Source organism: Vipera ursinii, assembly GCF_947247035.1.
Source record: "Vipera ursinii genome assembly, chromosome: 1".
NCBI classification, from domain to species: domain Eukaryota; kingdom Metazoa; phylum Chordata; class Lepidosauria; order Squamata; family Viperidae; genus Vipera; species Vipera ursinii.
Window position 1 is genome coordinate 352,893,475 of NC_139512.1, and position 27,678 is coordinate 352,921,152.

At 41.5% G+C, this 27,678-nt stretch overlaps 1 protein-coding gene across 2 annotated transcripts in view; it reads left to right on the forward strand.

Annotated features, from left to right (window-relative positions):
- Nucleotides 1-27,678, forward strand: part of VMP1 (vacuole membrane protein 1) — a 148,319-nt gene that overhangs the window by 91,590 nt on the left and 29,051 nt on the right. For both annotated transcript variants that reach the window (XM_083379821.1, XM_083379820.1), the window contains 2 exons: nucleotides 12,372-12,452; nucleotides 20,748-20,864. In XM_083379821.1, the coding sequence (XP_083235947.1) occupies nucleotides 12,372-12,452; nucleotides 20,748-20,864 (198 nt within the window). The remainder of the gene's footprint in view (nucleotides 1-12,371; nucleotides 12,453-20,747; nucleotides 20,865-27,678) is intronic.

Here is a 27,678-nt window from a genome sequence, read left to right on the forward strand (position 1 = left end):
TAAAGGCACCCCAGTTACCAAAGCATCCAAATTTAACAACAGCCTTGGTGGAGCAGTGGGCTAATGCCTCCTTAAGTAACACCAGCTGCCTGCAATTAGTGCAGGTTCGCATCCCACCAGGCTCAAGGTTGACTCAGCCTTCCATCCTTCCGAGGTAGGTAAAATGAGGACCCAGATTGTTGGGGGCAATTAAGCTGACTTTGTAATAATGCCGCTTGGGGTGTGTGTGAAAGCCCTAATAAGCAGGCATACACATAGAATGAAGGCTACTGCTAAGCTTGTAAGCCGCCCTGAGTCTTCGGAGAAGGGCGGGATATAAATGGAATTAAAATAAATAAAAATTGATCACGTGACCACGGGGATGCTGCAGCGGTCATAACAATGGGTCATGAGTCAGTTTTTTCAGTGCCGTTGTAACTTTCAACTTTTAAATGAATGGTTGTAAGTTGAGGACTACCTGTATTACTGGTTTTGTAGTAGGTATTTTTTTATTGTAAACCAGCCAGATTCATGCAGATGAGATGGGCAGCTACATAAATCAAACAAAGCAATAAATGGATTGGAGGCTAAAACATATAAGGAACGGTTGCTGGAATTGGGTATGTCTACTTTAATAAAGAGAAGGATGAGGGGGGGGGCATGATAGCAGTCTTCCAGTATCTCAGGGCTTGCCCCAAAGAAGAGGCAGTCAAGCTATCCTCCAGAGCGCCTGAAGGCAGGACAAGAAGCAACGGATGGAAACTGATCAAGGAGAGAAGCAACCTAGAAATAAGGAGAAATATCCTGACAGTTAGAACAATTAACAATTAACCAGTGGACGTTTTGTGTGCTCCAACCCTGGAAGTTTTAAGAAGAGATTGGACAACCGTTTGTCTGAAATGATATAGGTTTCCTTGCCTGAGTGGGGGTTGGACTAGAAGACCTCCAAGGTCCCTTCCAACTCTGTTATTCTATATTCTATTCTAAATAAAATTCCCATGATTCTGTTCTGCAGGCCAGTTAGAACAGAAGCCTGTCAAACCAATTGCCAGTGACCATCGTGTGCCCTCCTGACATTCGTTTTGTGGAGACGTTCCCTCCTTCCTTCCCACCCACTCTTTCTTTCTTTCTTTCTTTCTTTCTTTCTTTCTTTCTTTCTTTCTTTCTTTCTTTCTTTCTTTCTTTCTTTCTTTCTTTCTTTCTTTCTTTCTTTCTTTCTCATTCCCAAGTGCTGAAAAATTCACATTACGGTCTGCATGTGAGGTCCACCAGTACAAATTCAAGAAGTGCAAATTGCCTAAGTGAGAAGAGGGGGGGAGGGGGGGAAACACAGGCTATCCATCCTTCTCTTTCAGCCATTCCAAATGTTGCAGCCCTGAAAGCCTGCAGATGTGTTAATTTATTTCTGCAATTATAAAAGCGCCCAGTTTTGTTCTTCCTACTGGCTCAGCCTTTAAATTCCCAGGCCAAGTTCCTCGCTCTCTTCCTTTGAAATCCTGCTGGTAAGTGATCCCAGCATGTGTGATGAGTGTGCGTGCGTGCGTGCGCTCGCGCGTGTGAGTCACGTTGTCAGCCGAGCATCTGTCTTTTTCACTGACTTTTTTCCCAGCCAACCTGCGAGCCATGAGTTAACAGGCGAGACGGTTGGTGGTAGAACTGCTGAGTAATGGATGTGTAAGCCCTGTGTTCTTCCTCTTCCCCTCCCCATCCTTAGACTGCTCAGGCCATCGGCCGAATACATAATGTTCCCTTTAAAACACTCACACACCTGTTGGCCCGGTGTAAAAGAAAAGGCAAGGCAAACTACAGGTATTGTGTTACTTTTGTTAGGCAGATCTGCAAAGCAGGAAGTGAAACTCTTGGCTGAGTGACATATACGCCCCTGTTAAAAAAGGGTATAAATTTAATTTCTTTGGGGCCTTTTTCCTCCCCTCTCCATGATTAAGGCTTTGGACATTTGGCCTTCATTTGAGATGTACGTTTTTTTTATCCAGATCGGAACTGGAAGGGCTTTTCCCAAGTTTTTTGGCTCAAAATAATTAATGCATAAAGTTGCCATCGATTTTCACATTCACACATTGACCTGAGAGTAAAGCCTGCTGAAATCAATGGGACTTGTTTTTGGTCCAGTATTTCTAAAAAAGAGAATCCTGCAATATCTTTCCTTCCTTCCTTCCTTCCTTCCTTCCTTCCTTCCTTCCTTCCTTCCTTCCTTCCTTCCTTCCTTCCTTGCTCTCTTTCTCCCTTCCTTTCTTTCTCTTTCTTTCTTTCTTTCTTTCTTTCTTTCTTTCTTTCTTTCTTTCTTTCTTTCCTTCTCTTTTTTCTTCCATCCTCTCCTTTTCTTTCTCTCCCTCTTCCTTCCTTTCCATCTCTCCTTCCTTTCTTCCTCCATCTTTCCTTCTCCTTGCCTGGACATCTTTCTTTCTTTCTTTCTTTCTTTCTTTCTTTCTTTCTTTCTTTCTTTCTTTCTTTCTTTCTTTCTTTCTTTCGTCCTTGACTTACAACAGTTCATTTAGTGACAGTTCGAAGTTACAGTGACACTGAGAAAAGTGACTTATGGCTGTTTGTCACACTTGCGACCATTGCAACATCCCCATGGCCATGTAATCCAAATTTGAATGCTTCGCCGGCTGCAGTGTCCCGGGGTCATGTGATCCCTTTTGCGACCTTCTGAGAAGCAGAGTCAATGGGGAAGCCAAATTCACTTAACAACTGGGTTACCCTCTTAACAACTGCAAGGACACACTTAACAACCGAGGCATGAAAGGTCATAAAATGGGGCAAAACTCAGTTAACAAATTTCTCACACAACAACAGAAATGTTGGGCTCAATTGTGGTTGTACGTCGAGGACTACCTGTATTTGTAAAATGTATTGACCGCCCAATTTACAGTGGAGTAACTTTGTAGAGTTGAGGTCCATGGAAGAGCCAGTTTGGTCTAATGATTAAGGCACCAGGCTAGAAACCAGGAGACAGTGAGTTCTATCCCTGCCTTAGGCTCGAAACCCAGTTGGGTGACTTTGGGGCCAATTACTAGGAGACGGTGAGTTCTAGTCCCGCCTTAGGCACAAAAGCCAGCTGGGTGAATTTGGGGCCAATTACTAGGAGACGGTGAGTTCTAATCCCGCCTTAGGCATGAAAGCCAGCTGGGTGACTTTGGGGCCAATTACTAGGAGATGGTGAGTTCTACTCCCGCCTTAGGCACGAAAGCCAGCTGGGTGACTTTGGGGCCAATTACTAGGAGACGGTGAGTTCTAATCCCGCCTTAGGCATGAAAGCCAGCTGGGTGACTTTGGGGCCAATTACTGGAGACGGTGAGTTCTAGTCCCACCTTAGCCATAAAAGCTGACAGGATCTTTGGACCAGTCCCTCTCTCTCAGCCCAGCCCACCTCACAGGGTTGTTGTTGTGGGGAATATAAGAGGAGGAAGCATCATTAAGTATGTTCGCTGCCTTGGGTTATTTATAAAAAATAATAAAAGTGGGATTAAAAAAAATCTAATAATAACAAAGCATAAGGAGATGTAGACTCGCTTTTTTTTTTTTTTTTGCCCTTGCCTTGCTGGATCTGCATGAGCCACAAAACACCCTCCTTTGGCACTCCACAAATCGTGCAGCTGCAGATTACCAGGGGATATTAGTCACAATAGAGCAATGTTGTCTTTCAGACAAGCCGGGGCCGTGCCCAGCTTGACAGAAGAACCAGGGTTGAAATCTCAAGGTGGAACAATCAAGATATAATTCATAGAGAAAAGGTCTGGTGTAGAGACCAGATTGCTGGGGAAAGTAGCCAAATAAAAGGGGAGTGCCTGGTTTAAGGAAAAAGCAGGTATTTTCATCCATTCCCATTTGTCCAAAATTGTCGAAATTTCCTTGAAAGAGATTGGTTTAATTTGAAATATATGTATTTAATACAGTCATAAATACGAGTCAGTTGCCAGGTGTCTGAATTTGGATCGCGTGACCCTGGGGATGATGTAACAGTTGTAAGTGTGAAAAACAGTCATAAATTGCTTCTTTTTTTTTTGTAACTTCAGACGGTTATAAATTGAGGACTACCTGTATAGGACCAGATTTTCCTTTGCAATTGCTTCTTCTTTGTAGCAGGAGCGGTTTGAGGAAATACATGGATTCTTTAGAACGGGGTTCCTCAACCTTGGCAACTTTTAAGACTTGTGGACTTCAACTCCCAGAATTCCTCAGCCAGCAAAGCTTTGCTGGCTGAGGAATTCTGGGAGTTGAAGTCTACAAGTCTTAAAGTTGCCAAGGTTGAAGACCCCTGCTTTAGAATATGAGGTAAAAATCACCATATTGCAGATTTGGGGAGATTGATGACGTTGGTAGCTGGTTCTCAAATTTTTGAAAACAGGTTTAAAAAGTTCAAATGCTAAATGTACTTAAAAAAACCAACACTTCATTTCTAGTCTAACAAATAAAAAAAAACCGGGGTCCCAAGAATCGTGAATGGAAAGAGAAAATGGCAGGTTGTGGAAAAATGAGTTGCAAAAATGAGCAGAGTTGTTTCACATGGGGGTGTTATTACAGAGAAAGAACAGAAAAAATGGAAAATTAGATTTTTTTTACCTAAGCTCTAGGAGGCAGTGACAAGAATCCAAAGAGAAGCATGTGGAAGTAGAAGTAAAAGAGCTAGATACAGGGATTATTTTTTTCCCCATTGTGTTCTTTCATTGATTTCCAATCTGGTTGGAAGACACCTTCACGTCCAAACCAAACGACCGTATTGTATTTCCCCCAAAAAAAGACCCAACCAGAAAATAAATCCTAGCATGATTTTTCAGGATGATTGTAGTATTACCCTACTCCAAAAATAATAATAATCGTCAGCCAGACGGAAGCAGTACGTCCGTTGCAACACACGATGGATGAATTGAATTATAAAATAATAAAGGCATCACCTGAAAATAAGCCCTAATGTGTCTTTTGGAGCAAAAATTAATATACGACCCGGTCTTACTTTTGGGGAAACGTGGTATTTTAGCTTTCTTTAAAGTAAAAGCTCTTCTTCAAAAGATCCCTTTCCTTTCTTAACAAATATACTTCGTCCATGTCTTCCCCTCCTCCGATATTCTTCTTACATAGGATTAGATGCATGCGAACTTCACTGACTCATATAAATTTTATTTGAGTTCCCGTATGTATTTTGTCAAATTTGTGAAGCCACCCAAACCCATAAAAACTCCTGATGTCGAGATTGAGAAGGCTACTCTGAGGCATAAACTTTGAGGAACTCAAGTGTTCTTCATCTCTTACATGCTATGGTGGCTCTGTTATACAGAATACAAAATAACGAGTTGGAAGGGGCCTCGGAGGTCCTCTAGTCCAACTTCCTGTCCAGGCAAGAGACCCTGTGTTGTTAATTGAGACATTTGTTAAGTGAATTTTGCCCCATTTTATGACTTTTCTTGCCTCAGTTATTAAGTGAATCACTGCAGTTGATCAGATAGTAGCTGAATCTGGCTTCCCCACTGACTTTGCTTGTCAGGAGGTCACAAAAAGTGATTACGTGACCTTGGGACACAGCAATGGTCATAAATATGAACCAGTTGCTGCGCATCTGAATTTTGATCATGTGACCACGCGGATGCTGCAAAGGTCGTAAGTGTGAAAAACAGTTATAAGTCACTTTTTTCAGTGCCATTGTAATTTTGAATGGTCACTAAATGACCACCTGTAATACATTATGACTTAATACCTGTGACAAGACAGTTGCCAGTACAACAATGCCAGGTCCACACCCCCAAAAGGCTGTTGTTTATTTGAAGCTCATATTTATCCGGAAAAATCTTCACTTAGGAAATTTCTAGCAGCCAAATTCATCCTTAATCTCCTTTCTAGGATTCCTTCCCTTCAGCTAGAAAACCAAATGCATTAGAAATTACCTTGTGCAAACTAATTTAAAATATAACGAGCTTCCCTCTTTTTAAAATTTAAAATTTGAATAGTGAGCAGTTTTAATTTATTAGACCATTAAACTAATAGAGAGTACCACTCTTAAGGATTGTAAAATGTGAGCTTTGTGAATTGCCGATCATTTCAACAACCTTTTCAGTTTTCACCACTGTTCCCAGTCCTGTTTTTTTTTTAAAAAAAAAATATCTGATGATTAATCCACTGAAGTACTAACTACCGTAATCATTTAAAAATTCCCGGTTGCTCTAGCATTAGAAGCAGGAAATCTTTCCTAAGTCCCACAAGAGTCATGCTTTCGATAGGAACAGACTTGAGCAAAAATAGTAATATTCTTACAATAAAGAAAATGATTCACGATAACCAGGAAGACAGAAGAAAATCTATAATCATTAATTGGGGGGAAAATATTTTTTGTCCGTAAGTAATTTTGAAATATTCATGTACATATATATATATTTCTTTCTCTCTTCAAGATGACTTGCTTAATTTTGGTCCAAATGTAGAGAGCATGAAAAAGCTTTTTCCCCTGAGTGTTTCTTTGAATGAAATTTAAAAAGTTCTAAAATTTGTCCTATGGCATCTGAGAATTGAAACTTTGCCTTTAAAAAAAAAAAGTCCAGAAGAGGTATCTTGTTTTATTTTTTGAAATGCTAATTTCAAAGAAGATAAAATCAGAACTAGGCAGCAGTTAGGTTTTTAAAAAAAAATAGTAAGAAAAGTGAACTTGAAACTTTAAAAAAACTGGAAACAAGATATTGAAATTGTTTATTCATAAAAAAGCTTATTTATTTACTAGATATTATCTGCTTTGCAAATGTTAGAATCCGCCTTCTAGTTTTTAATCATGCTAGCAGTTTCTGTTTTTCAGACAATTAAGGGGTGCTATAAAAGAGTATCTTTTTTGACATTAACCTCTCTTAGCATGCAGTAAATCACCTTGCTAGAAATTAGCTCAAAAAATGTTTCTGGTTAACTCCTTTAAAAATATTGTTAAAAGCTAATAAAGGTAACAAAGACAGAAGTATAAATTATAACTAATATATTTATCGAGATATATATATTTCTAAAACTTGTATTTTTTTTTAAATTTTGACTAATTATTTTGGCATATTAGGATTTCCAAAATAAAAAAAAAGCTATGTGCCTGTGTTTTTGAATTCATTCTGTGATGTTTGGGTATCACTATTATGTGTAGCTATCCTTATCTCCATCTTAAATAAATAAAGTCCATAATATTGAATAATATACCTAGTATTTTTTTTCCTTAAAATGAAATAAACCTAAGTTTGTAATGCTTTCTCTTTTTCTCTCCTCACATCCTCATTTTTCTTTAAAGACAAGTAGATCTCTTTTATTAGAATTTGCCCTTTTTCATGCAAGGATAGTTAGGAAAGAAACTTCAGGCTGGCTTGGAAATGACTTCAACCACTTATTTTGCGTGCTTTAAAATCCCAATACATTTGGCTTTTGTTTTTCATTTGTCTGTTTTAACCAACAAAACAAGAACGCCTTTCATTTACAATTAAATTATCACCATAACCCACATGCCTTATGAAACAGTCTTGGCAAAATAGGAAGTGAAAATATTAATATTCAGATCTAGCATTGTAATAGGGACATTATGGGGAAACCTCTTATGAAAGACCCTGATGGCATGAAATATTCACTTCTCTTTTCTTCTTCTACTTTTTAAAAATAGGAGTCCCCTTCAGGTAACCCAAATCCATTCATCAGTCACCAATTTCCAACCTTCCTTCCTTCCTTCCTTCCTTCCTTCCTTCCTTCCTTCCTTCCTTCCTTCCTTCTTTCTTTCTTTCTTTCTTTCTTTCTTTCTTTCTTTCTTTCTTTCTTTCCTTTCTTTCTCTTCATAAAATAAATCAGTTGTTCATTAGTTATTTACTTGTGTATAAAATTAGCCGATTTTCTCTCTCTCTTTTCTTCATAAAATAAATCAGTTGTTCATCAGTTATTTACTTGCATATAAAGTAGCCTATTTTCTTTCTTTCTTTCTTTCTTTCTTTCTTCTTTCTTTCTTTCTTTCTTTCTTTCTTTCTTTCTTTCTTTCTTTCTTTCTCTCCCCTCCCTCCCTGCCTTCCTCTTTCCTCCTTTCTATCTTTTTATTTCTCTTTCTCTATTTCTTCATTCTTTCTTTCTCTTTTCCTTTCTTTCTCTTCTTTCTTTCTCTTCTTTCTTTCTTTTTCCCTCCCTCCTTCCTGATTCCCACCTCCCTGATTTCCTTTCTTTCCTCCTCTATGTCTCTTCCTTCTTTCTTTTCTTTCTTTCTTTCTTTCTTTCTTTCTTTCTTTCTTTCTTTCTTTCTTTCTTTCTTTCTTCCTTTCTTCCTTCCTTCCTTCCTGATTCCCACCTCCCTGACTTCCTTCTTTCCTCCTCTATATCTCTTCTTTCTTTCTTTCTTTCTTTCTTTCTTTCTTTCTTTCTTTCTTTCTTCCTTCCTTCCTTCCTGATTCCCACCTCCCTTCCTTCCTTTCTTTCCTCCTCTATGTCTCTTCCTTCTTTCTTTCTTTCTTTTCTTTCTTTCTTTCTTTCTTTCTTTCTTTCTTTCTTTCTTTCTTCCTTTCTTCCTTCCTTCCTTCCTTCCTTCCTTCCTTCCTTCCTTCCTTCCTTCCTTCCTTCCTTCCTTCCTTCCTTCCTGATTCCCACCTCCCTGACTTCCTTCCTTTCCTCCTCTATGCCTCTTCTTTCTTTCTTTCTTTCTTTCTTCTCTTTCTTTCTTTCTTTCTTTCTTTCTTCTTCCTTCCTTCCTTCCTTCCTTCCTTCCTTCCTTCCTTCTTCTTTCTTTCTTTCTTTCTTTCTTTCTTTCTTTCTTTCTTTCTTTCTTTCTTTCTTTCTTCTTCTTTCGTTACAGAAAGACATTCCAGTTTAGAGACATCACATCTGATGTTAAAATTCAGACCCCAATTATAAATCTTAGGGGGGAAAAACGTCCTGCAGTTGTTAATCCAGTCTCAATCATCATTAATTTTGGAAATGATAGCTGTGCAATTATCTACAAGATACCTAAATTTCCTTATCAAAGTGTTTTCCTTAGAGGGCATCATATTGTCTTCCTGTATTTCTCCATGTCAGTATTTAATTTGGAGCAAAACATTTCGTGGCAGCTTACATTTACTATTGACTTTATCTAGGAGTTTGCCGTGGCTTCTCTTTGGCCTCCATTGGAGAGCAAGTTGGGATAATGTGTTACACCATCTGGAAACCATTAGTAATTTAATCCTAAATTGATTAAATCAAGCAGTATTGAAAATAAAGATTCAAAGTTTGCTAGGGGTGGAAGGCATAACCCATAATAAACCAGATGTCTTTAGGTAACAAATATTTATCTATATCTAAATCACTCCAAATCAGGTATAAAGTTCCTTTTTCCGAAATGCGAGAGCTTTGTGCTAAAATATCTCAAATGCATGGGAAACGTTTTGGAGAAGTCAGTCCATTAAATGACACCCCCACCCCCCCAAAAAAAGTTGTGTAAATTTAATGTGCAAGTTTTGTATAATTTTACTTTTCAAAAATCACCATACTACACTAAAACTAGGTGGAATGCTAGCAGCTATAGTATAATATTAGTATTACGGTTTATTATTAATTTTCCCTGTTTGAGAGAGTTGTAAATAAAATTTCCTTGGATCAAAGAATTTGAGTTTGGGTTGAAAATCCTTTTCCGCTTGTTTTTATTTTTGTTTTGCAGTGTACAGCTTTTGAATTTGGGAACATTTTGCATTTAACATGGTAGCAGTTCAGAATTTTGAAAATCTATTTTTAAAATATAGTTACATCTGCATCTTACAGATGAGTGTATTTAAACATAGCAATTGCATGCTATTCCTATGAAGAATTATAAAGATCAAACCTTTTATTTTTTTTAAAAAAAATAGTTGAGGTTAGCATGTCAAATTCTATTTTTACCATCAGTTTACAGTCAATATATATGAGTTTCCTTGAATTGATGAGAAAGCCTTAAAGAACCGAATATTTGTAGAATCAAATATTTACCAATGAATCCCAACTAAAAATGATTTCATGTATGAATTTTGTTCTGGAGATTAGTTTTTGCAGAAAGTTTAAATTGAATACCAATGCTCTAAAGAATATTAACAGTTTATAAATTCAGTCTGCATCTATATTAGATTTAATTTCCTATTCCTAATTGTTAGAAGATTCAATATGTTTATATTATGTGATGTTATTTATCCATTAGCATTGAATGTTAAACCAAATATGTGACAGTTATTAAAAAATATTTCTTTTTCTTTCTTTCTTTCTTTCTTTCTTTCTTTCTTTCTTTCTTTCTTTCTTTCTTTCTTTCTTTCTTTCTTTCTTTCCTAAATCATTTATCCATCAGTTATTCACTAGCATATGAAATTAACCTATTTTCCAGTATTGGAAACGATTCTGTAGAATTAATTGTGACTTCCAAATTAAGAACTTTCCTCTTTTTTCCCAAGCAAAAAGCTGGTCAACTAACAAGAAGAAAATATATTACATTAAAAACATGTGAAAGATAAATTATTTTAGTGACTAAGTACAGTTTAAAAATAATTGCTTTAATGAGCTTTAAATTACCACAGTAAAAATTTAAAACTAACTTTGGATTTCATCACTGTATAATCAGTTTAATTAGATTCAGGTCTGTATACATTTATTGTAGCGAAGCTACTGCATTAAAAAGCAATTTTTACTACCCTCTCTTTTATGTATTGTATTTTTAATTCTCCCGTTTAGCAACTGCTCAAGAAAATTTAAAAATTATAAGACAGCAAGATACAATAATTAAAAAATAAATTAAAAATAAATTAGATTTAGATTTATTTGATTTTTATACCGCCCTTCTCCCGAAGGACTCAGGGCGGTGTACAGGGCAATAAATATCAAAAATACAAGATACAAAAGTTGAAAAACATTAAATAATGTTTAAACAATAAATTAAATAATTTATTGTTTTTAAAACACTGGAACAAAGTTAAAATGTATGTAAAAGGAGATTTCCCAGAAGCAATGGCCAATCCATCGCAGAATAGTACATTTTGGAGACAATTTTTTTGTGTGTCCAATCACACTTGGCCATTAAAGAATATTCCACTCCACTCCGTTCTGTCCCGTCCCATCTCACTCTATCCCATCCCATCCCATCCCATCCCATCCCATCCCATCCCATCCTATTCTCAATAAAGATTTCTATTCTACTCCATTTCATTTCATTTCATTCCACTCCACTCCACTCCACTCCACTCCACTCCACTCCACTCCACTCCACTCCACTCCATTCCATTCCATTCCATTCCATTCCATTCCATTCCATTCTATTCTATTCTATTCTATTCTATTCTATTCTATTCTATTCTATTCTATTCTATTCTATTCTATTCTATTCTAAAGACATAGTTAAAACATAGCCTTCCCTCCAGGAGCCCAGCCAAACAGCCTCCCAGCAAAGCCTCCATCCTAATCCAATGTTTAGGGGTGGGGCAGGTCTTCACAGCCCAATGGAGGGCTAAAAGGGTAGGGATCCCTTGGATCTCAGGTAGGAGACTGGTCCAGAAGGTTGAGGTGACCACCAAGAAGACATCTGGATGCAACAGATGTTTAAAAAATGTATTTTGGGCTTCATCTATTAGCCCATTCTTGTATTCTCATGCCATTGCATTGTTGGGATTTGTGTTTCAAATAATCTTGCTTTTATGTTCTTCTAAGCTATTTGCGGGGCCCATTATGTTGTTCAAAATAATCAGTTTGGGATTGAGTAAGAATTCCTGTTCATGCTGCATTCATTAATAATGTATGGGTTACAGATTTATTTCATGTTATGTAAGATACATTTTTTTCTCATACTGCTCTGTTATAATATTCTTTGAAGTATTAAATATATATTATAAAAGCTGCCGGGAATTCTTGAGCCCTTTTCCCCTGCCCCACCCCCCATTTCAGTGAGTTATAAATCTATTTAACAAAATTTGTCCTCGACTTAATGACCACAATTGAGCCCAAATTAATCTAGTTGCTAAGCGAGACAGTTAAGTGCGTTTTGTCCCATTTTACGACCTTTCTTGCCAAGCTGTTCACTCAGTTGCTGTAGTTGTTAAGTTAGTCACACGGTTGTTAAGAGTGAATCTGGCTTCATCCACTGACTTTGCTTGTCAGAAGGTTGCAGGAGGTGGTCACGTGACCCCGGGACGCAGCAACCGTCATAAATACGAGCCAGTTGCCAAGCATTCAGATTTTGATCACAGGATGCTGCAAGGGTCGTTAAGTGGGAAAAATAGTCTTAAGTCACTATGAAGGCGCAGCCACGGTTGTAGGTCCACGACTACCTGTGTGCAGAGATGAAGCATGAGAAGCCATAATCCTGCGGAATTGCTACTCCATGCCAGCACTACTAAGGGTTGCTTTTGCTTAAATTTCCCCACCATTTTAGGTCCTTAACCTGTTGTCTTCCTTCTCTGTAGGACTTTGCCTCTCGGGCTAAGCGGGCCATCCAGAATTTGGTGCAGAAAGTCGGGTTTTTCGGCATCCTGGCATGCGCTTCCGTAAGTTCTCACCCCCCCCCCCAAAAAAAATCTATTTAGCCTCCTGATCCTATTTCCATCCGTGTGATTTCGTGCCTTAAAATGGTTTTCCTCAGTATTTTTCCTGACAAATTACCTCTGTTGTAGACAGAAAAAAGGAATTTGCCTTTGCACTGGGGTTTTATCAACTGTGGGGTCCTTGGTCTCTCTCTGAGCTTGGTGGTTTTCTTGCAGACATTTCATTACCCAACTAAATAACACCATCAGTTCTAAAAGGGGGTGGGGGTTTGCTCTTCATTTATATACAGTTGGCTTGCCCGGTAAGTCAGAACTACCAACCTGGACAAACAAGCTAACAATAAACAACAGGTTAATCAGGGAACCACCATCGGAGAACACGCCGATCAACACTGACAGGAAAACCGCTAGTAGGTAAAATGGGAGCAAACCTCACTCCCTTCTAGCACTGATGATGTTACCTAGTTGGGTAATGAAACGTTTGCGAGAAAACCACCCAGCTCACAGAGCACCAAGGATCCCGTACGTTCTCTTCCATGAGTAGTTTGTCAATTAGGCAAATGAAGGAATTGGGGGGGAGGGGGGGAGTAGAAGGGGAAAAATCCATTCGATAAAAGCAGAAATAGATTAGATCAGAGGTCCCCAAGCTTTGGGGCACCAGGGACCAGTTCCATGGAGAAAAGTTCCAGAGAGTGTATAGCTTTGTGTGCTGCCTGCATCCCACGGATGGGGATTTGCTGGTTTACACAGACTGGTTGCTGGCATGCCACGGCCCGGTACCAGTCCACAGACCAGGGGTTGGGGACCCCTAGATTAGATAGTTGGGTTGGTTCTGCTTTTTTGTTTTTTTGCTGAGGTCTTGGATCCATGTGTCATTTCTGCCTTTTGTGGCAACTGGGGGTGACTTGTCAAGTTTCTGGCAGAGAAGATACAGGTTGTTTGCTTCTCTGCTAGAGAATGAATTGCAAGCTCTTCCTTCTTCTGGAGGCTCAGAAACAGGGTCTTTGGGAGTGCAATCTCTTGGTGGCTCTCTCCCCTTTCCATTTGCCATTCCTTCATGAGACAACCCCCCCTTAAACTAGGCCAGGGGTACGCAACCTTGGCTCTTTTATGACTCGTGGACTTCAACTCCCAGAATTCCTGAGCCAGCCTGGCTCAGCTTGGAAACCTCTCCCTTTCGCCTCAGCATGGCTGGCTCAGGAATTCTGGGAGTTGAAGTCCATGAGTCATAAAAGAGCCAAGGTTGCCTACCCTTGAACTAGGCTAAGTTTAGAATCAATCACTGGCCAAGGTGAGTGTCACTGCAGAGAGGCAATTAATCATTTTTTTCTCTTTATTTATTTTATTTTGCCCACAACAGCAACCCTGTGAGGTAGGTTGGGCTTAGAAAGAGTGACTGGCCCAAAGTTACCCAGTCGGCTTTCATGGCTAAGGCCGGACTAGAACTCACAGTCTGCCACTTTCTATCCTGGTGCTTTAGTCGGATAGGCAACCTTGGCTCTTTTATGACTCGTGGACTTCAACTCCCAGAATTCCTGAGTCAGCATGGCTCAGTATGGAAACCTCTCCATTTCTCCTCAGCATGGCTGGCTCAGGAATTCTGGGAGTTGAAGTCCACGAGTCATAAAAGAGCCAAGGTTGCCTACCCCTGCATTAGACCAAACTGGCTCTCTTATTATCAGTGTTTTATCTGTATACTACTAAATTACAGTTTTTGTTTAACAATTTGCATGTCTACAAAATATCAAGCCATCGGTTAGGTTTGGGGTTTAAGTGTGGAGCTTCCTGCCTTTCTCTTGGGAAAGGCTTTATGGATGCAGCTGCTGATTCAGGGGTGTTGGAAAAAAGCATATTTGGGGATTTCTGTGATTGTGTGCCAGATTATTTCACAACAGGTTGTCCTCAAATTATGACGGTAATTGATTGGAATTTCAGTTGTAAAGCGATGCAATTGTAAAGCATGAGAACGCGTGATAACAATCCCGGCATTCTCCTTTTTCTCTTGTCAGTTGTTAACAACAGCAAATTGGGCTGGGAGGAATCTACAGGTAATCCTCGATTTATAACACTTCATTTAGTGACCCTTTAAAATGACAGTGGCACTGAAAAAAAGTGCCTTATGACCATTTTTCATACTTACGACTGTGGCAGCATCCCCATGGTCCTGGGATCGAAATTCAGACACTCGACAACCGACTAATATTGCAATCCCCTTTTGCGACCGTCTGACAAGCAAACTCAATAGGGGAAGCCGGATTCACTTAACAGCCGTGTTCCTAACTTAACAACTGCAGTGATTCACGTAACAACTGTGGCAAGAAAGGTCGTAAAACAGGGCAAAACTCACTGAACAACTGTCTCGCTTAGCAACAGAAATGTTGGGCTCAATTGTGGTCGTAAGTTGAGGACTACCTGACTAGATAGATAGATAGATAGATAGATAGATAGATAGATAGATAGATAGATAGATAGATACACACATACACATATGGACACCAGCAACACAGTCTTTCTGTTTCTTAACTTCTGCTCAGAAGCAGATCTGCCTTGTCCACCTTTTCAGATGCCCAACGAAAAAGGGGCTCGCCATAGAACTGAGTCACTGTCTCTGTTATCCTCTTAGGAAGCATGCGAATCAGGTTGATTTGAGTCAAACTGAGTTGAGGAGTAACTGAAAATTGTGGGGCTTAAGCCAACCTTTTGCTACAATACTTAATGATTTGATTATCTCCTTAATCAGTGCACATTTATTTGCCAGGCACTTTTCTTTCTAAGTAAAATATATTTTGAAAAAAGTTTACGGGATTCACTTTTTACAAAGAGGGAGGGAGGGAGGGAAGGAAGGAAGGAAGGAAGGAAGGAAGGAAGGAAGGAAGGAAGGAAGGAAGGAAGGAAGGAAGGAAGTTTCTATTATAGTCATGGATCTGGATGGATGGATGGCCAGCCAGGTGACCCTTGGAAAGCCAGTGCGGTGTGATGTTCTAGGTCTTGGGAAATCCAGTTTGTAATCCTCCAAGCCATGGAAGGACCCTGGTTGACCCTGGGACAATGCTTCCTCTCAGTTGCAGAGCCAGGGTGGGATAGAAGGGAAGGTCTTCACTTGGGAGCGTGGAGACCCAAGTTTTAAGGCCTCCCTCAGCCATCGAAGCTCATGGGGTGATTTTGGACCATCCCTCCATTCTCAGCCCAACTAACCTTACAAGGTTGTTTTTCTGGAGAAAAACAGGAGGAATCAATCCTGTATAGCAGAGATCTCCAAACTTGGCAACTTTTAAGACTTGTGAACTTCAGCTCCCAGAATTCCTCAACCTCCCCCGTGCTGGCTGGGGAATTCTGGGAGCTGAAGTCCACACATCGTAAAGTTGCCAAGTTTGGGAAACCTCTGCTGTAGAGGATGCTTTCAGCCCTGATGGAAAAAATGTGATAAAAACCTAATAAACAGCCACAGTGGCCACAGTGACAAGCCACTAAGACAGGGGTCTTCAAACGTGGCCCTTTTATGACTTCTGGACTTTAGTGCCTGGCTGAGGAATTCTGGGAGTTGAAGTCCACCAGTCATAAAAGGGGCAAGTTTGAAGACCTCTGCATTAAGATAAAGGGGTGGAACTCTGATTTATCCTAAAAGGGAGAGGTGTAATTAATTTCACTCGTGGTGTGTGTGTGTGTGAGACCTTCCTTCCCTCCCCGTCAGGTTGCACAACACCCAAAGCCTCCCGGCTGCCCGAATTTGAAAATTGATTTGAGTGTTCAGCTGTCCTCAGCTTCCTCAAATCTTTTCAGTCCATTACAACATCCCCAGACTTAATCCTCGGTACATTTTGTGCTCTGATGCAAATAAACACACGTCTGCTATTCTCTGGGTTTTGCTTCCAGATCCAGTGAAATGCATGCATCATCATAAACCGGGATAATCATAATCGCGTGCCCACCGTTGGTCCAGTCCCACCGATAAATTAAAAGAAGCAGAGCCAATTAAAAAAAACTTCTGCAAGGTCGAAGTTCACGGAGAAACAGCTCCTTCCTAACCTCAAAAGTAGTGGAAAGGTTTTAATTTGTAATGCTAGCTCATCGGCTTACTGTCGCCACCTTTATTAACAAGTTTATACCACTGGCCCATCCAAACTTTCCGCGCTTATAGGAAGCAACCTGAGCTGGATTTTTTTTAAAAAAAAAAATTTAAGCCACAAAAACTTTGACACTGAGAGCCGTATTGATTATTGACTGCTCTTGTTTGCTCTTCAAATTAATGTTTATTATTAGTGCAATGAGGCTCAGCCTATGGACGGAGAGCTCCCACTTTGGGGTTGTTTCACTGCTATTTCAAAAGGGTAAAGGCTATTTTCTTTATGAATTACCTTTTTTAAAGCCTCTTTTAACCACTGTGGAAATATGGAATATGGATGTGTTAATCTGGACCGTGTCTGGGATGTTCTCTTACAAACCTTGTCTAGACGAGGGATAAAGAGTTAGGGTTTTAAACATGATGTACAAACCGTTTTAAACACTCTACCTTTCTTTGCGGCAAGTAGTATTTTATTTACAGTCTGTTTTGGGGTTGTGTGTGTGTGTGGGGGAAATGACTGACCTTTTTGTCGCTTCTTAGCATTTATGTAGCATTTGTGGGCATTTTCTTAAGTAGGCCTCTGAAAAATCTCCCCGCTCTGTGTGTAAATATTTTAAGCTGACCCAAGTGTTTATGCGATTTATTTTTCTCAATGGCCAGAAAATCTTTTTTCACGTGCTCCAGCAGCTTTAGAGTTTTGTATCTCAAAATACTGTAACGACCTTCCTCCATTGCCAGGAAAATGACTTTAGAAATGGAAGATCTTTTTTTTTTTAAGTTGATCGTTGTTTATTTCACCCAAAGAAGCAGGCGGGGGATTCAATGACATCAATCCTATGGTTAAAGGGGGCTTTGGAGGTCTTGTAGTCTGACCCCCTCCCCTCAGATCATCCAAGAGAAATAATGTAACTTCTGTTTGAAGTCCTCCCGGAGGCAAGCTATGCTGGAAGAGAGCCATCATGTCCCCTTTCCATCTTCTTTGATCTTCCTTCCTTCCTTCCTTCCTTCCTTCCTTCCTTCCTTCCTTCCTTCCTGTCTCTTTCCTTCCTTCCCTCCCTCCCTTCTTTCCTTCCTTCCTTCATTCTCTTTCTGTCTTCCTTCCTTCCTTCCTTCCTTCCTTCCTTCCTTCTCTTTCTGTCTTTTTTTTTCCTTCCTTCCTTCCCTCCCTCCCTCCCTCCCTCCCTTCCTTCCTTCCTTCCTTCCTTCCCTTTCTGTCTCTTTCCTTCCTTCCTTCCTTCCTTCCTTCCTTCCTTCCTTCCTTCCTTCCTTCCTTCCTTCCCTTTCTGTCTCTTTCCTTCCTTCCCTCCCTCCCTCCCTCCCTCCCTTCCTTCCTTCCTTCCTTCCTTCCTTCCTTCCTTCCTTCCCCATTTCCCTTCATCCATCCATCCATCCATCCATCCATCCATCCATCCATCCATGTCTCTGTTTTACACTAAGCATACATTTTGGATTGAAAGGATGATTTAGAACCAGGTTTTTTTTTAAACTTGGCAACTTTAAATATGGGTGGACTTCGGCTCCCAGAATTTCCCAACGTCTTTCTCTAACAATGAGAAACACCAAAGAGGGGAAAATAAATTCCAAAAATGTGGATGTACAGAAATCCACAACCCATAGAATGGTTGAAAGCAAAATAACATGATCTTTGGCAGGTCCATATTGGTATTTCTTAAGTTTCCTGACTGGCAAATTAACATTTATTAAAAGCACTGCACAGAACAAATGAAAATGGCACCTGGAGCCCACCCCCCAAAAAAAGATGGTTGTGAAGCCATATGGTTAGAGCCATTGCTTACTTCCAATTGACAATGATGGGTAAAATTATCTCTTTTAAGGTCTAGTTGGCTTCAAAGCCGGCTGGGTGACTTTGGGGTCAATCTCACCAGGAGACGGTGAGTTCGAGTTCTGCCTTGGGCATGAAAGCTGACTGAGTGATTTTGGCCAATCACTAGGAGACGGAGAGTTCTAGTTCCACCTTAGGAATGAAAGCCATCTGAGTGACTTTGGGCCAATCTCACCAGGAGACGGTGAGTTCGAGTTCTGCCTTGGGCCTGAAAGCTGACTGAGTGGTTTTGGCCAATCACTAGGAGATGGAGAGTTCTAGTTCCACCTTAGGAATGAAAGCCAGTTGGGTGGCTTTGGGCCAATCCCTCTCTCTCAGTCCAACCCACTTCACAGGGTATTAGGAATATTCACTGCCTTGAGTTATTTACACAAATAATAAAGGCAGGGTGTCAATAAAATAAATAAATGTTTTAGAAATGTTCATGTCAGATCTGAGCAAATTTTCAGCTAGGATCCTTTGCTCTTCAAACATTAGAGATTAGACAACCATTTGTCTGAAATAATATTGGGTTTCTTGTTTGAGCAGGGGGTTGGACTAGAAGACCTCCAAGGTCCCTTCCAACTCTTATTATTTGGTTATTATTCTGCTAGAAAAAGAGACCATCTTGGTGGTGGAGGGTTCTGTTCCCTTCATTTCAGTAGCATACATACAAAATAAATGCCAGGTTTATTCCCCCCCCCTCTTTTGGGGGGGGGAGTTTTCAGACACACAGTTCATCAGAGATCCATTTTTGGAGACTGACTCACTGGACGAAAACATTTGTCGTTGTGGGGGAGGGCAAGAGGTGGAGAATATTTGCTAAATGGCTTTAAAATGGCCAACTGTGGTTTCTGTGCATTTCTAATGGAAGACGTCGGTTGAGCTGTTTCTAATCTGGATTTTTTAAAACAGAGATGTGGGCAAGATCTTACTTCATCTGGGATAGCGTCTTACGCTCAGAGGTCTCCCTGTTTTTCTTTTGTTTTTAAATTTATGGGCTGTTGCACGAACATGGCTGAAGCCTAACTTTCAAAAAAAACATGAGAAAGGCTTTCAGGAAAAGGGTTAAAAAACCTAAACCCTCTGGATCAGGGGTCTTCAAACTTGGCCCCTTTATGACTTGTGGACTTCAACTCCCAGAATTCCTCAGCCAGCGTGCCTGGCTGAGGAATTCTGGGAGTTGAAGTCCACAAGTCATAAAAGGGCCAAGTTTGAAGACCCGTGCTCTGGATGGTTTGAGGGCTCCGGCCTGCTGGTACACAGGCTGATTATGGAAAACTCGCCAATATGTGGTCGTCTTGCTTCCTTTTAAAAAAAAATTGAAATACTGTGATGATCCGGTCCAGATTCTCAACTACGTGAACAAAGCTGTGGTTTTAATAACTCAGTGACTGGTTTAGACCAATGTTTCTCAACCTTATTTATTTAATTTTATTTAATAATATTTATATACCGCCCTTCTCCCGAAGGACTCAGGGCGGTGAACAGGGCAAGAATAAAAAATACAAAGTTACAAAAGTTAAAAAAGAATTAAATATATGCCCACTAAAAACTCCCAACACAACTCTCGCGGCTGCATTCTGTACCAGTTGGAGCCTCCGGGTGGTCCTCAAGGGCAGCCCCATGTAGAGAGCGTTGCAGTAGTCTAGACGAGAGGTCACGAGCGCGTGAGTGACCGTGCATAAGTCATCCCGGCTTAGATAGGGCCGCAACTGGCGCACCAGGCGAACCTTGGCAAGTTTAAGACATGTGGACTTCAATTCCCAGAATTCCCCAGCCAGCAAGGCTCAAATCATCAACGTATTTAAGAGAACATCCATTTGCTGCTTCACCAGCAGCATATGATGTTCAGACTCGTCTGAAATGTTACGGGGTCTCCTGCATGAGCCGGGGGTTGGACTAGAAGACCGCTAGGGTCCCTTCCAATTCTCTTATTCTGTCATTCTGTCAGGTAATCCTCTTGCAACCATTCATGTAGTGACCGTTTGAAGTTACCAAAAAAAAGTGGTTTATGACTGTTTTTCACATTTATGGCTGTTGCAGCATCCCCAGGGTCATGTGATCAAAATTCGGACACTTGGCAACTGTTTCATATTTATGACGGTTGCGGTGTCCCAGAGTCACGTGATCACCTTTTGCGACCTTCTGACAAGCAAAGTCAAGGGGGGAAGCCAGATTCACTTAACAACCGTGTGACTAACCGCAGTGATTCATCTAACAACTGTGGCAACAAAGGTCCTGAAATGGAGGGGGTGGGGAGAGAAACTCATGTAACAATTGTCTCACTTAGCAACGGAAATGTTGGGCTCAATTGTGGTCGTAAGTCGAGGACTGCCTGTATTTATGAAAGCTGTTCCTGGAACCTTGTGTGTGGAAATGTAGGGTAATCCTGCTGTCTTTTCCCTCCCAGATTCCCAATCCTCTCTTCGACTTGGCCGGGATAACATGCGGACACTTCCTGGTTCCCTTTTGGACTTTCTTTGGAGCCACATTGATTGGAAAAGCCATCATCAAAATGCATATCCAGGTAATTTACCTAGAAAGCTTGAGGCTTTCTGCCTTCTTGTCAGACGGATTGAAATGATGTGTTCAAATCCACTGCTCTTCTCTAGTGAGATGCTTAGTCATCCAGCGCATGGTTGTCCCAAAGGTGCTTTCCAAAAGGCAACTGGACTTTTTCTTGATTTTTTTTTCTTTGAAAATATTTTGCTGGCGTCTTCTTCTTCTTCTTCTTCTTCTTCTTCTTCTTCTTCTTCTTCTTCTTCTTCTTCTTCTTCTTCTTCTTCTTCTTCTTCTTCTCCTTCTCCTCCTCCTCCTCCTCCTCCTCCTTCTTTTTCTTCTTGCTGGAATTTAGTATGTCTAGTTTAATGAAGAGAAGGACTAGGGGTGACATAATAGCAGTCTTCCAGTATCTCAGGGGCTGCCCCAAAGAAGAGGGAGTCAAGCTATTCTCCAAAGCGCCCGAAGGCAGGACAAGAAGCAACGGATGGAAACTCATCCAGGAGAGAAGCAACCTAGAACTAAGGAGAAACTTCCTGACAGAACAATTAACCAGTGGAACCACCTTCCTCCAGAAGCGGTGAATGCTCCAACACTGGAAGTTTTAAAGAAGAGACTGGACAACCATTTGTCTGAAATGGTATAGGGTTTCCTGCCTGAGCAGGGGGTTGGACTAGAAGACCTCCAAGGTTCCTTCCAACTGTGTTATTCTGTACCACCGTGGTTCTTAAGCAAACGGCATAGTCATTAAACAAGTCCGTTGTCCACAGTAGGCATGCACGTATCTTCCACCAGCCGATTTTTAAAATTATCACAGGTTCTTCTCCAAACTTGGAAATCTCGTTTCTTTCAAACTTGGCTTGGAGTCCTTCCGTTTCTGCAAAAGCCTTTCGGATATGCATAGCTGGCGATTATATCGCCTTATTGCCTCTTAATCATCTCTGCTGCAGACTAAACAGAGCCAGCTCCTTCAGAGGGAAGCAGGCCCATTCTGTATACATTACCTGAGGAACATTTCTCCTGAATTTTAGGACAGCTAACTTTGGCACAGGCAGACGATAAAGAAATCTCAGCCGTTCAGTGTCCAAACTTTGGTGGCTGGGAGAATTTGTTTAATCGGCAAGCGGTTGCAGGAAGGCAAAAAAAAGAAAAAAAGAAAAAATGGGCCTGTAAGAAAATAGAAATGTTTATTTTTGGATTCTGTACACATGGCTCATAGCAGCTTTAAACGCAGAAGAGGCATTTAGCCTCCTCTCTCTTACTATGTCTTATAAGACCAGAGGTAGCCAAGTAGGCCAAGCTTATGACCTGTGGACTTCAACTCCCAGAATCCTGGAAGTTAAAGTCCACAGGTGGTAAAGTTTCAAGACAAGCAGTCCTCAACTTAACAACCATTCATTTAGTGACCATTTACAGTTACAACAGCATTGAAAAATGGGACCTACGTCCGTTTTTCACAGTTACGACTTTTCCAGTATCCCCGCGATCCTGTGATCAAAATTCAGACGCTTGGCAACTGCTTCATACTTATGACCATTGCAGTTTCCCCGGGGTCACGTGACCCCCCTTTTTTGCAACCTTCTGACAAGCAAAGTCAGCGGGCAAGCCTGATTCACTTAACAACCGCTTGACTAACTTAATCCACTGCAGTGATTAACTTAACCGTTGCGGCAAGGAAAGTCATAAAACGAGGCAAAACTCCCTTAACAGATCTCTCCCTTACCAACAGAAATTTTGGAATCCATTGTGGTCGTAGGTCGAGGACTACCTGTAGTCACCCACCCCTATCTAAGAGGATTGTCTTTCATCTGCAGAGTTTACCAAACGTTTGTGGGATTTTTGTTTTGTGGTTTTGTTTTCTCAGTCAGCTGTTGTAAGATGTTAGGTCATTTTATGTAAGCCATCAAGTAAACTTTACAACTTTTTAAAATATACATTGCTGTCATTTTTATTCATCTGTTCTGGGCTTAAAATAAATTTAGCCTGAAGAATAGAGTAGAGGAGAGGAGAGGAGAGTTGGAAGGGACCTTGAAGGTCATTTAGTCCAACCCCCCACTCAGGCAGGAGACACTATACCGTTTCAGACAAATAATGGTGGTCCAATCTCTTCTTCAGGGGACGCGGTGGCTCAGTGGGTTAAGACGCTGAGCTTGTCGATCAGAAGGTCGGCAGTTTGGCAGGTCGAATCCCGAGTGCTGCGTAGCAGAGTGAGCGCCTGTTACTCGTCCCAGCTTCTGCCAACCTAGCAGTTCGAAAGCACGTAAAAAATGCAAGTAGGAAAATAGGGACCACTCCGGTGGGAAGGTAACAGCGTTCCGTGCTCCTTTGGCGTCTAGTCATGCCAGCCACATGACCACGGAGACGTCCTCGGACAAGCGCTGGCTCTTCGGCTTTGAAACGGAGATGAGCACCGGCCCCTAGAGTCGGAAACGACTAGCACGCATGCGCGGGGGAACCTTTACCTTTACCTAATCTCCTCTTAAAAACTTCCAGTGTTGGAGCATTCACAGCTTCTGGATGGAAGCTGTTCCGCTGATTGTTCTAACTGTCAGGAAGTTTCTTCTTAGTTCTAGGTTGCTTCTCTCCTTGGTTAGTTTCCACCCGTTGCTTCTTCTCCGGCCTTTGGGCACTTTGGAGAATAGCTTGACTTCCTCTTCTTTGGGGGCAGCCCCTGAGATATTGGAAGACTGCTATCCTGTCCCCCCCTCGTCCTTCTCTTCATTAAACTAGACATACCTAATTCCAGCAGCCATTCTTTATATGTTTTAGCCTCTAGTCAATCTACAGATTTACAGCCTGGGCTGAAAACATGCAGTTTGAGGACCATAAAACAAGAGCATAAAATGCAAAGAGCAGAAAAGTTGTGGGTGCCTGTGACAATTGATATAAGCCAGATCTCAGGATATTAGTTTTTCTGGGAGGGCATCTCAAACTGAGCAAAAGTTGTGAGTCCAGTTGCATAAAACTTTAATCTCCGTTTTCAGTCTGCAAGCTACAGGTAGTCTCAACTTAGAACCATTTGCTTAATGACCTTTTGAAGTTAACAACAGGGCTGAAAAAAAGTGAATTATGGCCAGTCCTCACACTTACGACCATCACAGCATCCCCATGGTGACATGATCAAAATTTGGGTACTTGGTCACTGGCACTTATTTACAACTTGATGACCGCCTCACTTAGCAACGAAAATTCTGATTCCTATTTGTGTCATAGGTCAAGGATTACCTGTCTTCTAGGACACGGTTCCCCAACCCCCAGTCCGTGAACCAGTATTGGGCCATGGCATGTGAGCAACTGGTCCACACAAACAAGCAAAGCCCCATCTGCGGGTTGCAGGCAGCACACAAAACCATGGCCCCTCCAGTCCGCGGAAAAACCTCTCTCCATGGAACTGGTCCCTGGTGCCCAAAAGGTTGGGGGCCTCTGATCTAGGAAATCCCTGTTACCAGATGTGCCTCTTAAATGATTAATTTCCAGCCATATCTTCAGGGAAACCACCCAGGTTGCCAATACAGGTATTCCTCAACTTACAGCCATTTGGCTCAGTGGTGGTTCAAAGTTACAGCGGCACTGCAAAAAGTGACTGAGGAACGTTTTGCACACTTACGAATGACCGTGAAGCGTCCCCAGACTCACGTGATCAAAATTCAGACATTTGGCAATTGACTCACATTTACGACGGTTGCAGAGTCCCCGGGGTCACCTGATTCCCTCTTGGCAACCTTCTGACAAGCAAAGTCAGTGGAGAAAGCAGATCCACTTAACGACCAGGTTACTAATTTAATAACTGCAGTGATTCACTTAACAAATGTGGCAAGAACAGTCGTAAAATGGGGCACAACTCAACAAATTTCTCATTTAACAACAATTGCTAAGTCGTAAGTTGAGAACTACCTGTACATTCGTTTGAACTGCCCGGACTCCTGAGTATCTGTGTTTGACAATAATACCGTTAACAAACAAGGCAAAAAAAAGTGTAAAAATTGGCCATGCCTCACTTAATAAATTCCTTCCTTCAAAACGGAAGTTGTGGTCATAAGTCGAGGACTGCCTGTTACAGTACAGGTATTCCTTGACTAACGACCACAATTGAGCCCAAAATTTCTATTGTTAAATCAGACAGTTGTTAAGTGAGTTTTGCCCCATTTTACGACCTTTCTTGCCACTGTTGTTAAGTGAATCACTGCCGTTTTTAGTAACACACTTGTTAAGTGAATCAGGCTTCCCTGTTGACTTTACTTGTAACTTTGAACGGTCGCTAAATGAACTGTTGTATGTCAAGGATGCTCCAACACTGGAAGTTCTGAAGAAAAGATTAGACAACCATTTGTCTGAAATGGTATAGGGTTTCCTGCCTGAGCAGGGGGTTGGGCTAGATGACCTCCAAGGTCCCTTCCAACTATCATTATTATTATTATTATTATTATTATTATTATTATTATTATTATTATTATTATTATTATTATTATTATTATTATTATTATTTTATCATGTTGGGGGAAACTGCACTTTCAGGAAAAAGAGGTCACCATCCATTCTGGACTTGCTTTTGGGGTGAAAGTTAAAAAGTCAAGTGATCGTTAACATAAAATGGGATATTTTATAGCAGCTGCTTTCTGCTTGGCCCAAGGAGTGAGGGATTTGATTCTGTATCTCCTATAGCTGCTAAATTCTCTAAAATCCTCTGCTGTATTAGCAAACACGCAGGCCTGCAAAGATACAGAGTTGTGAACGTTTGGGATGCTGTACCCCAGTGTTCTTGAGAAAAAGAGACACAAGAGTTTCCAGATTGGTTGAAAAAAATGGGAAACCAAGCCGTGCCTTTATATGACAAATACAAGATTTAACCAATGTTGAGCCGTCTGGGAACGGTCCCCCCGCTATACCGCAAGTGGTATAGATCACTATAAATGACAGTTTGAAACAACAACAACTATGGAACAGCTTGTCTTCCAAGAGAACATTTTTGTCCGATTATCCTCAGGGAATGCTATATATACCTCACCCTTCCTCAACTCGGTGCCATCCAGATGCGTAAGACTGCAATTTTGAGATTTCCCCAGAATTGGCAAACTGTTGAAGGGGAATTTATAGTCTGGAGGGGCACCAGGTGGGACACCCCTGGTATTGGAGGGTTATTATTCCAATTTTTACAGCATTTCAATTTACTTGTTACAGAGTTTAACCTAACGTAGCACCAATTCGTTGTAGTGGTTAAGGTAGTATGCTAGAAAGTGGGAGGCTATGAGTTCATGTCCTGCTGTAGCCATGAAAGCCAACTGGGTGACTTTGGGCCAATCACCAGGAGGCAGTGAGTTTTAGTTCTGCCTTAGGCATGAAAGCCAGCTGGGTGACTTTGGGCCAATCATCTGGAGACTGTGAGTTCTAGTCCCGCCTTAGGCATAAAAGCCAGCTGGGTGACTTTGGGCCAATCACCAGGAGGCAGTGAGTTCTAGTTCTGCCTTAGGCATAAAAACTGGCTGGGTGACTTTGGGCCCATCACCAGGAAACTGTGAATTCTAGTCCCGCCTTAGGCGTAAAAGCCAGCTGGGTGACTTCGGGCCAATCACCAGGAGGCAGTGAGTTTTAGTTCTGCCTTAGGCATAAAAACTGGCTGGGTGACTTTGGGCCCATCACCAGGAAACTGAATTCTAGTCCCGCCTTAGGCATAAAAGCCAGCTGGGTGACTTTGGGCCAATCACCAGGAGGCAGTGAGTTCTAGTTCTGCCTTAGGCATAAAAACTGGCTGGGTGACTTTGGGCCCATCACCAGGAAACTGTGAATTCTAGTCCCGCCTTAGGCGTAAAAGCCAGCTGGGTGACTTAGGGCCAATCACCAGGGGATGGTGAGTTCTAGTTGTACCTTAGGTATGAAAGCCAGGTGGGTGACTTTGGGCCAATCACCAGGAGACAGTGAGTTCTAGTTCCGCCTTAGGCATGAAAACTGGCTGGGTGACTTTGGGCCAACCACTAGGAGACAGTGAGTTCTAGCCCTGCCTCAAGCATGAAAGCTGATTCTCTCTCAGCCCTCACAGGGTTGGGGGGGGTTTTGGGGAGAAAATAGGAGGAGGAAAGTGTGCTGGATATGTTCACTGCTGGCTTCTGCTGGGTTGGTGCTGGAGCCGCATGATATTCATTTTTAGTGTTCTGTGACAAGTTTCCCAGCCAGTCGCACAATCACTTGCTCCTTCGCCACCCAGCAGCAGCCATTTTCATGCCTGCTAGTGGAGGGAGGGAGGGAGGAAGTGAAGGCAGGCAGGCAGGCAGGCAGGCAGGAAGGAAGGAAGGAAGGAAGATTTTTGATGCTTCCTTCCAGATTCTCAGAAGGAAACACAATGAGGAAGCCAGCAGGAAGTCAGAAGCCTTGCCCACCCTTGCTCATTCTTTGTTTCTCTGTTTAGATAAGGAAATATTTCTGAAGCAATGACCCTGGGGGAGCGTGTGTGTGTGTGTGTGTGTGTGTGTGTGTGTGCTACGCATGGTGTAGTAAGCCTCTACTTCTGTAGAATGTGAAGCAGAATAACGGAGTTGGAAGGGACCTTGGAGGTCTTCTAGCCCAACCCTCTGCTCAGGCCGGAAACCCTGTACCCTTTCAGATTTTTAGCCGTAATTTTAAGTTCCGCTTACAGAAAAGATAGAAAGTCAGCTGGCTGGAGCAGTTGTTGCTAGTTGAACTGGGAAGGATCATCCAAAGTCTAAGATGGTGTTGGAGCGTGTCGTTCCCTGGCTTCCTTTCTCCACCAAAAGAATGGACCAACCGTGATTAGAGCTTTTATTTTTTTTTAAAAAAAAGGATACGACCAAAAGAGAGAGTGGGGGAGAAATTGGAGGAAATGTGGCGTA